This window comes from Acyrthosiphon pisum, chromosome A2 (assembly GCF_005508785.2).
Source record: "Acyrthosiphon pisum isolate AL4f chromosome A2, pea_aphid_22Mar2018_4r6ur, whole genome shotgun sequence".
Lineage (NCBI taxonomy): Eukaryota > Metazoa > Arthropoda > Insecta > Hemiptera > Aphididae > Acyrthosiphon > Acyrthosiphon pisum.
In genome coordinates this window covers 57,566,167-57,578,011 of record NC_042495.1, presented here as the reverse complement: position 1 = coordinate 57,578,011, position 11,845 = coordinate 57,566,167, and the positions used below count along the sequence as shown (strand labels likewise).

Here is an 11,845-nt window from a genome sequence, read left to right as displayed (position 1 = left end):
ATTTTCAATCCTTAGATATAAAATTTGAACATTTTATACATTTTTAACTAAAAATAATTATTCAATTTTAAATTTAATAAATTTTGTCAAAATTTGACCTTTAAATGCTTATAAAAAAAATTGTGTCAATGTATTTTTAATATTTTTCAATTGCTATATAGCTATATATTGTAACAATATATCAGGCGCCTTGTATTAAATGTTTACACTTTTTGGCCCAATAGATAAAACTTTTTTGATATTCTTAGGAAAATAAAAGAATTGAAATATGAAATTGTCCGTAAACAGCTCAAAAAAAGTCAAAATATTTTGAAAATTTTATCAAGGAATAAGAATTGATAAAATAAACATTCAGTGAAATTTTAATGTATCTACAGTAACTCAAAATAATTTGATAATTTTCCTGATTTTTCCATATTATGTAAATTTTTGAACTTTAAATACTTATAAAATAAAAACCATGACTAAGGATTTTTAATATTTTTCAAATGTCATTGTAAAAATATAGTAGGAGCCTTGTATTACATTTTCAAGTATTTTTAATCAACAAATAAAGTTTTATTGACATTCATAGAAAAAAAACTAATAAAATTGGAAACTGAAAATGTCCCTAAACAGTTCAAACAAAATCAAAATATTTTGAAAATTTTATTATGTATAGAAAATGATGGAAATATAAATAATCAGTGAAAATTTCATGTATCTACGGTCATTTGTTTTAAAGCTACACCAAAAACCAAAGTCGATTTTGTGGAAAATCGATTAAGCGTAAAAATGCCTGTTTTTCCTTTATTTTTCTTTTGTTTTTCACGGCGCTTTTAAAAATTACTGGGAATTTGACCTTTGTAATGCACCAACAATATTCACTTTCACATCAAGCAAGATACTGAAGTTGAAAATTGAAGTATTATTTCGACTACTTATCGTGTTGCACATACAAAAAAAAAAAAAAAATTAAGAAAAAAACACACATCATTGTAAAATCAATACATTCATCGTTCCACTCAGAATCTAAAAGTTCTAAAATGTTATAACTTTATAAGTAGGTATATAAGACATTTATTTTTATTTATTTACACATCATACAGCAATGTTTCAATAGATTTTACTCTTTACTTTATAATATTATTATAGAAAATGTTTTAAAGGAATACATTTTTTAGTACAAATAATGACGCCAAGAACAAAGATTGTAACCCAACATTATTGCTTGCTCTTACACTACTGGATGTGTACATTTCGAAAAAAATCTTAGACATTTCATCAGGTAAGTCCAGGTACACACGATTCGCCCCAACGGTATTTATCAACTGTACCAGGTTTGGATAGTTGATGATATCTTTTGAATCACTACACCAGACAGTTAGAGTTGAGCCAACTGGCGATGTCTCCAACAAATATTGAAGTTCCGATATTGAATTGACTGCAAATGACGCTCGTACAGCGTAAGTCACAGGGTTCATGTATTTGTTTTTAAACAATACGTCTACCATAGCATTTATGTAATGCTCTGAATATTTGTCTGGAAAGTAGGTACTTCATTTGAGTTTATAATTATTAGTCATATAGGCTAGACATAGCAAGCATATTGTTATCATGATTAGATCACAGATTGAATTTAAAATATTGTATTAAACATTTATTTAATCTGTGGTTATAGGTATAAATGTATAGTATGAACGATTATGTACCTACCGTTATCGTTGCGTTTAGTAGTCCAGCCTAACGATAAAATTGAATCTGGAAAACTTTTTGACGATACTTTGAGGAAAGTGTCTGCGTCTACTCCAGGACTGTCTCCTGGACCGGGACCAGGTAAAATATCTGCATTCAACCAAGGTAGGCGATTTGGAGGTGAATCCTAGTGAATATATAGTACCTATTAGTTAGGTACCTACTACTTACAAAGGCTATAAACTAGTTGGTATTTAGTATTAATTTATTTATTATAGTACGTATTATATATAATAAATAGGTACCTATAGGTACCTAGTTATTGTATGAATATTTAATAAAATAAAAACAAAATTATATTGATATACCTTTATAATACTTAAATATTTTATTTTGTGTACAAAAAATACGACGTCGTCTACTACTTTAATTACAATAGAAGTATAGAACAATATAACACCATTAACATGTTGAAATATTGAGCTATTGATTAATCATTTTAAACCATGGACTTATAATATATACTTGTAAAGTTGTAAGTTGTTTTAAACTACGCAGTACCTACGTAAGTATATATGATCGACGAATATACTAAAATAAAACATATAAACAATAAACAATTGAATGCGAGGTACCACGATCACATTAAAAATACCTACTTTAAAAGCGTTTTCAATGACTGGCGATGCTAGTTTAAATGCTTCGGTTGATTTAAAATCGAGTTTTAGGATTTTATTTGAATTCTTCCATGCATCTAAGAATTCTTTAAGACTCAAGTCTGAAGTTATTGAGGGAGGATGACCCATTATTGGTATCCGGTCAGTTTTCTCTCCCTCTTCATCAACCAAATGACCAGTAATAACATCAGCTTCTATCATTTTCGATTCACCTGTAGACAATATTTCAAGTTTATTAATCATTATATAAGTATTATATAGGTATATAGGTAGTAATCATTTTTGGGTCCACCAACTATGGATGAGCTCAATACGTTGGAGTTTAGTTTTATATCTATTACTTATTAGCGATTGATGTATATATTTATTATATACTGTGAGTTTAATAACTTATTCGTAATTTCTTATTAGGATCAACTATGTTATAAAATGTTGTTTTAATTACTTATTAATTACTTAATCAAGACGTTTAACCAACGTTTAAAAAAAATATCAAACACGACTTTCATTCAAACTTCACAGGACATTAAATAAAAATATTATAAAAATGTAAAGAATTAAACCGTTGAGTAGGTATATGGAATATAAAATATACCACGAATGTTAGTTATAAAAATACATTTATATGTTAGGTATGAACTGATATTTACAATATTATTCATGGTTATTTTAACAAAAATGTAAAACTAGGTTACCATTTGGATGTGGAATTCGAAATTCAGGTGTACCTAATAATTATATAGGTGTCGTCACGTCATTCATAACGTATCATACTATTTGTTACATAATATTATTGTAAATATTATATACAGGGTGATTCACGAAGCATATACTCATTAGTCATTAATCATTATATACTCCCATATGTTTTCCTGTAATAATGAATATATCCAAATTCTAATTTTTGGAATTTTTAAGTATAGGTACTCTTAAGCACTATGTTTTTAAATAGGTACCTATTTATATTTTGTTTACTAGAACCTTTTATTATGAATTGTTAAGCAGATTATTATTTTGTATTTAAATGTTGATAAAAATATCTATAATTATTAAATGTGTCAAATTTTTAAGTTACTTATAATTACAATTTAAGATATTTAAAGAACTATATATTTGATATTTCAATAAAATGTTGATAGTAATAATATGGATTTAATGATGGATGAATAGTAGGTAACAAGTTGTTCGTTTTTAAATGTAAATATAATTATTTCATGTAGAAGCGAATGAGTGTTGATGATGAAAGCTTATAATATCAATTATATAATATTCAGGTAGGTAAGTATACCTACAGATATGAGGTGGGAGAGAAATAGTTATTTGTATGTATCTTTGGTACTCTAACAGGGACTTAACATTTTAAGAAATTTAACTAAAAAATATACAAATTTAAGTTAGGCGCCTAATATGCATTAATCATTAATGATAATATTATCAATTCAGACTAAAAGTTGTCTGGTCAGCTGCACTGCATCTAATAGTTCTGATACCTACTTATTGCAAATATTGTAATAATGGAATATTGGAATTAAAAAAATGTATAGTCTTTAGTCTTTAATGTTTATATAACAGAATAATATTCATTGCTCAAGTAGTATAATATTGTACCATTTTTGAGCTACTTGTGTTATTATATTATCCTAAAAATATATTTCTGATTAATTTAAATTTAAATAATTTAAATAAATTTTCAAAATATTTTTAAGATAAAACTGATACAAGTGGTCTAAAAATGGCACAATTATTTTACTAGTGTGTAACCTATAGAGAAATATATAATATAGAATTGTTGATACTTGTATATGGTTATCGATAGTCACTAGTATACTAGATATCTTCGATTTTCTGGTAAACTCAATATTTTGCTATTGCGACTATCACGGCGTTAACAATACGTTATTTTATTTAACAACAATATCTTAATCTGCAAGTAAAAAACATAATATACATATAGGTTCAACCAACTAAACATTGGGTATACCCATTTATATAAAGCATATTATATAGACGCGATGGATGGTAGACTATATACAAACCAATTCCAAATACGCACACCAATGACAATAGGTATTTATTATTTTTTTTTATAAAATTTGATAATTTGGATTACCTACCTACGTTTTCAAAATATCTGTTTCCTAAGTATATTTTGGTTGCGACCAACCTACCAATTCGCCTTAAGATCAATTCCTTAGACAATAGATACTCAATGGGAAAGTCACGATAGTGTTGTTCCATTTTATAATGAACACCAGATTTGTGTGATGAAATTAAAGTCGAAAAAAATGTCATAAATATTATTATTATCAGATTTTTAGGTTTTTGATATTTAGGCGTAAAATATTTATGGCCAATAATACCACTCTGTATGCCTAAATTCGTCACTATGTGTTGTGTTGTTCACATTATATTATTCTATTGTTATGTTATTACAATCGATCGCACATACGTTTTGTATACTCAGACGCGGAAGCGCGCGCGTTTGAAAAACAAACAACGAGACTCACTAGTGCCCAGCTATAGGTATCGTTATACAGGGAGTTTACTTGGGTTTTTCGCATAGGTACAAACTTTGAGAATAATTTCATCATTATGTCTGTGAGTGGAATCGATAGCCATTTTGCGTTTTGGTTTTGTGAATCTTGGATTTTCAATGGCACTAACCACATCGTTAAATTTTAATGCGTAAATATATATTGAAATACTACTAAACACATACAGCCTACGAGAATGTTATCGTCACGCGAAACCCATTCCTATTATACGTCAATAAGTATAGTTTTATATAGCTACCGGAAGGGATAATATTTTTAGGCCCAGATTAATTTAATGATGGTGGAGGGGGGACTAAAATCTTCCTACACAAAATTAACCAATTAATAATATGAACAAATGATTATTAATATTTGATTATTGGGGGGGGGGGGGAGGAGGAGGCAATTCCTCAAGCATGAAGCAACCTCTTGCACCAATCTCAATAACAGTGCGGTCGGTACCTATTATTAGTACTCATCCCCGAAAAATCGCGAAATATAGGTTTTATATTTTACTCACTGACTTAACAAAATCGTACTCAAAGTCTGTATGGAATACCCGGAAACACACTGTATACATATAATTATGGTGTTGTTGTAAAACATTGCTGTACGGGACCCGGGTGGGTGTGCAAACACTGTGATAAAATATTAGAACATGTAACGTTATACCGACGATCGATATACCAAATGACGCGACCACCGAAAATAGTAAAATCAGTGCAGCAACTCATGCAGCAGCGTTCGGGGACGTTTTCGTCGGTTTACAAAACTCGACTGGGCGCGGCGGCATTTCACCGGAAAAAAAGTAACAGTGAGTGCCCCGCGAGCTCGCCTGTACAGCATAATAATAATACGACACCTGACCAAACGTAACCTAACTTGCAGTGATGACGCCTCCGGTGCGACTTCCGTTGATATTATTGGCGCTACAGCAGTACGCCGCAGTGTCTGCGGTCTCGGGCTCGGTGGACGAATTCCAGTGCGCGTGCGGTTATAACGCGGCCGGCCACGTGCGGGTGGTGCGGGACACGCTGGCCGGCGGCGGTGCCTCGGCGGCAACGGCGGCGGTCGAGCTAGCAGCCGGTTACAGTCCGCTGGTGTCGCGGATACTGTTCGTGGTCAGCAGCCGCCCGGAACCGACAGCCCGATGGCTGTGGCTGTTCGATTTGTACGCCAACGGGGCCAGCCAGCAACTGACGGCGGCGACTGGCCGGCGGCGGCGTGGTGCCAGGTGGTTGGCCCGGGCCGTTAACTACGTCGGCCGCGAACTGGACCGGTATCTGGCCATCTGCAGGGCGCGTGACGTGGGTGGTGGCGGGCCGCCGTGGCACGATCAGGTGTCGTTCGAGAAGTACGTGCTGGAGAACGTGACGGCCGTCGTAGAGCGGTCCACGGACGGTGCTGCGCGCGTGGAAGACTTTGCGCCGCGTTGGTTATACCTCAACTACGTGGCAGCCGACGACGACGCGCTGCAGGCTCGTGGCGTGATGCCTCCCGGCGTGGGAGTCGACTGGCGGTCGGCCGCCGACCGGCTGTCGTCCATGTACCACGTAGCCGTCCACAAATGGGTGTTCGGCACCCGGGAACTTGTCTTGTACCAGAAGAAGTTCATCGCCGCCGTGGCCGTTACTCTGATGGGCCACATGCTAGTGCACGTCGAACACTGTCGCACCCACCGGCTATTGGCCGCGGCCCACCAGGATGAAACCGTAGTGGCCCACTCGGACATCTCCGCTGTTGCCGCCGCCGCCACTGACGACAACGAGGACTATAATTTGAACGGCGGTGCAGTTGGGGGCCCGGTGGGTGATTACGAGCTCACATGGATGTCGGTTGGGGCGCTGCTGGAAAAGTACAAGTCGTACTTGGCGCTGGGCCCGGAGAAGTATTACCGGACGCTGGTCGAGGTGTCTGCCAACCCGGCGCGCGACGACCGCGGTTTCCGGTTAGCGAGACGCGCCATTGAGACGCACATGGCTGACTTGGGCGCGGGCCTGTTCGGTCCAGCGGCCACCAACTGGACGGCCGTAGTGGACGAGACCGCTGTAGAAAAGCCACAAACGCTCATCGAGTTGATCGCGCTGGTCGACAACAACATTAGCACCGCTGAGAGGTATCTGAAGAATGTACAAGATCTGTTGTCCAACGTCGATTTCAAAATAGTCAAAAAATTTATGAGGAGTACACACATTTGGCTGTTATGATCCACGGTTGTAATCATATTATATTATACAACACTATAATATTATAAACATTAATAAAAACATAAACTACAGAGTAATGTTAAATATGATATTTTATTTGTTGTTTCAAATTTACATACTGTTCGTCGATAAATTAATATATAAAAACGAAATTATTTGAATTTCCATTCAGGCCGATTGCAGGTAGATTATATTATTTTATCTACAGCAGCTATCAGACCTCAAATTTTTGTTCAACCTTACAAAAAATATATATGTTACGGACAAAGTGGGGTAGTCGGGTATTGTGCAACAATATTCGGGTATTGTGCACAGTGCCCATCAGTTTCGGGTAAAGTAATCAGTTAGTAATAATTGTTTACTATGACCGGTCATTCTATAATGATGTCTGGAAAATTTGGATTGCCCGACATACTTTTGGTCAATGTAAAAATTTACTGTATAATATTTGTTGGTACCGCGGAGACGACCTAAGGACGATACCGCGTCGTCTCGTATTTAAGATATTAATATATACCTAACTCACAATGACAAAATATAACGATTATTAACAATACAAAGATAAAATATAAATATGATAGAAAAATAACAGATGGCGCGTATGAGAGAGTGTGTGTGTGTGTGTGTGTGTGTGTGTGTGTGTGTGTGTGGCAGGTGTGTGATAGGTGCACGTCTCATATCACTGATCGATCAGACTCTGGGTACAAACACTCCTTTAGTTATCTGCTCGACCTCTTTATTATTACTCTCTTATAATTTGGAAAGTTTTGGTTATGATGTGGGTATTTGTCTAAAATTATTTGAGCAATACTCCAGTACTAAAAACAAAAACCACGGCTAAAACAGGTACAGAATATAAAGCTTTAAAAAATATGATGTTATGATGGTAGGCGAAGTTGAAAAATTGGTGGTGCTAAATGCTAATATTGCCTACTTCTAATTCAATTAAATATTATGTTTATAATGAAGAAATATTTGAAATTATTAATGAAATTCATTTAAATATTGGACACGGAGGGTCATTAGTATATAAATATAAATTTATACTTTATAGTAAAAGACAATTTGTACGACATTGGGACCAAGGAAGGAAAAATAAATCAAATGTATAGTCGTAACCAATTTAAGTTATGCGAGGAGTCTTTTATTACGACCGAAGAAGTACCTGAAAACACAATTTCCTTAAGAGAGGTAGCTCGACACAATTCCAACTTAGGTGGTCAAGGATATAATAGATGTGGTTGTACGCAGAAGTGTAAAACAAAAAAATGCAAATGTTAAGCAGCAGGTAAACTGTGTAACTTTAAGTGCCACAGTAGCAACCCGTACTCAAATAAATAAATATAACTACTTTTTAATGTTATTAAACTAAAAAAACAAATTTTAATTACCTACTATGTATATTAATATGCATCTAATAAATAATAATTAATTAATTAATATAATATTTATTATTATATTGTATTAAATTAATTTAATTGTATTGTTTTAAACATGGTAGCATACATTGCCCTTCAAGGTTCGGTCATTGTACACAATGTCCGAGCAATGTGTTTTATTTTCACTTTAACCACTAAAATTGGGCATTGTACACAATGTCCGGGCACTGTGCACAACGCCCAACTACCTCACTTTGCCCGTAACATATATTTATACATTTTATATATATATTACTTATTTATTAATTTTTTCAAGATTTCAAGACAACTTTTTTTTGAACATATTTCTTTGGTGACAAATTCCTATGAAAGAGGAAATACCTTCTACTAATTTTTATCCAATTATTAAAACTTTTTTCACTTTAATAATATATAGATTAAAAATGATAAACTACCTATACCTATATGATATTTAATTTATAATTATTAGTGTTGTTATTACGAAAAACGTATTAAAAATGCGATTAATGTATTAATCTAAAACAAATGTTATGTATACGGTACCTACCTAATAATTACATTTTTTTTGTGGCATATTTTACTTTTTTTAGGTCTTAAGTTCCAAACCCTGATTATAAAAATATGATTTATACTGGTAGATCTGGGCGGATTATATTTAATATTTAAATAAATAATAATAATATATTTCGATGTATATCTAGTGGTATCGCAGGATACCAACTTGACCAACAATAACCCACTACCAGATACAAACTTATCACAAGCTCTTATATTATTTTATTTCTTTGTATAGTAGATTATTGTTTATTTGAAGTATAAAATATGTATCTAAAATTTGTGTATGAAATAGTTGAAGGATTACTGCGGGACATTCATAACCTACGTGTGATAAGAAACCACCTGTTAGTGACGCCAGGATTGTGATTTAAATCTGTTTTTAGTGTACCTATGTACACTACCCTGGGTACTTACCCAGTAACCAAGGGACGATCTTAAAAAAAATTCATATAGGATATAGTTCACCGGTGAAGTCTTTAAAATTGCCAATTACATTTTGAAATGTCCAAAAAATGTACAGAAAAAAAGTCAAATATTACTGCCAAGTTGGGGTATAATATCTACCGAAACTCTCCTTCGGATCATCGCCATATGTTTTTTTTTTTAACTTTTATTATTATTATTTAAGAGACTTGAGATGACTTGTGTTAAAAGAGAGATTCGGGGTTAGTTATAGTAACTTAAGTTCCTCAAAGAAGCTTTGTTGATTTCTGTATTTGGGAAATAAAAATATCACCATAGGTATATCTAGGGGGCCTCAGGGCACCCTTAACGTCTGGATATTAGTCCCCCCACCAAGAATTATTGTTGTCTATTTTGTTCAGGTAAATGTAATTGTGCTTATGATATTGGACTAGATGAGGCGTATGACAATATAATAGGTAGGTACCTACATACCAATTTTATAACTTTTGTAATTATTTATCATAATTGTGTTTCACTTTCACATCAGAACATAATAAATAATATAATTTTAGAGCAGTATGAGAAAGTACTATTTTAAGAAGAAAAAATTGAAAATTCTCAGTAATAATAATCGGAGAAAAAAATTAAAGAAAAATTGGAATTTTTACGCATACCAGTTTTCGAAAAAATCGATATTATTTTTTTGGTATGGGTAACTCAAAATAGATATCTATATTTGAAAATATTAAATAAAATATTAAATATTACTAAATTTGATTAATATGCTTTTTGAGATATTTTAGAGTTTAAGACGTATACATGTATAATGACGTTTTTGATTTTAAGTAGTTTTTTCTACTTTATATGTCGGTATTTTCGATTTATCAAAAAGTTGGAAAAATGAATTCAAAGTTGCTTATAAGTTTTTAATATTATAAAATTTAAAGAATATTGAAAATACAGTCATAATTTTAACAAAACTCATAAAAGTCACGATAATTTGCACATTACTTTATTGAGTTAGAAATGCATAAACATTTTTCGTTTTATACCTATCTAAAATTTAATAATTTAATGTAAGATTCCTTTTAGATTTTCTACCTTTAACAAAAAAGTTTACCGGAAAATCAAATTTATTTTTTATAAGCGTTGTAACTTGTAAGTTCATATTTTATTGACATTGGTTATTCACCCTTAAATTAACAACTATTTCTTCTCAATCGATTTTTGATATTTTATTATAATTCAAAAACGAATAACCATAGATACTCGATTTTTTATCAAATGGTTATATTATTAGCACCTAACCGTACATGTTAAAATTCAGAAATTATTTTCTTACTTTTTGATATTATAGCAATTTAAAAACATTAAAGATATAGGGACGATTTTTTTTTTTTAATGAATTTTATGAACATAAATCGATAAAAATGGGGTGTGGGCTTCTATATATTTGATCAACGTCTATGAATATCATATTTTTTATAGTTACGTTATAAATTGTGTATGATTATCAGATTATGTATTGTCGCATGTGTTGTCTCCGTATTTAAAAAAGGTGGGTAAGTGGATGTCGCTCTGCTGTACAGTAGATTAGAAGTGGGTCACTGTATAATGGACAGTATTAAATTTGAATTCAATGATATAATATCACTGTATAAGAAAAACGATTCTGAGCGGAGACGGTATATCAGTCTATGTATTAGACATATATATACTTATCTATGGTATTAAAAAAAATTGACCTATAATAGGTACCTATAATAAATTCCAAATTAATCATATCATAATATCTATTAGGTACTTATAAGTTATAACGCGTTATACATCAACAAAAAACCGTGGTAAAATCATAGATATATAATAGTATACTTTAGAAGTTTCAAGTACCCACGAATAATATTATACAATCAAAACAAAATAACTAAAAGAGTTATCCTAGATTTTTAATATGTAATTTCGTCCAAATTTGTACTTAAAATGACTATAAAAATAAACTGTTTAAATGTATATTTTAGATTTTTTGGTAACAGAATTAATTACTTACGTGGAATCTTGTTTTAAATTTTTAATTCTTAGATACAAAAATTGAACATTTTATAAATTTTTAAGTACAAAATAATTTTTCAAATTAAAATTTGATCTTTAAATGCTTATAAAAAAAAATTGTGCCTATGTATTTTTAATATTTTTCAACTGATATTGTAACAATATATCACGAGCTTTGTATTAAATTTATACACTTTTTGGCCCAACAGATAAAACTTTATTGATATTTATAGAAAAAAAAACTAAAAAAATTTAAAACTGAAAATGTCCGTAAACAGTTCAAAAAGGAGTCAAAATATTTTCAAAATTGTATGGTGTATAGAAAATGCTTATATAAACAT

The 11,845-nt window shown here is 32.0% G+C and overlaps 1 protein-coding gene across 1 annotated transcript in view; it reads right to left on the bottom strand.

The window, feature by feature from the left end:
* Positions 1-1,043: 1,043 nt before the first annotated feature.
* The window catches only part of LOC100159088 (DHFR-coamplified protein-like), a 13,000-nt gene continuing 2,198 nt past the window's right edge, over positions 1,044-11,845 (bottom strand). Inside the window, exons 3-5 of the mRNA NM_001161916.2 lie at positions 2,334-2,563; positions 1,696-1,861; positions 1,044-1,522 (exon numbers count right to left, since the gene is read on the bottom strand). Coding sequence (NP_001155388.1) covers positions 1,143-1,522; positions 1,696-1,861; positions 2,334-2,563 — 776 coding nt within the window. The 3' untranslated portion in view covers positions 1,044-1,142. The remainder of the gene's footprint in view (positions 1,523-1,695; positions 1,862-2,333; positions 2,564-11,845) is intronic.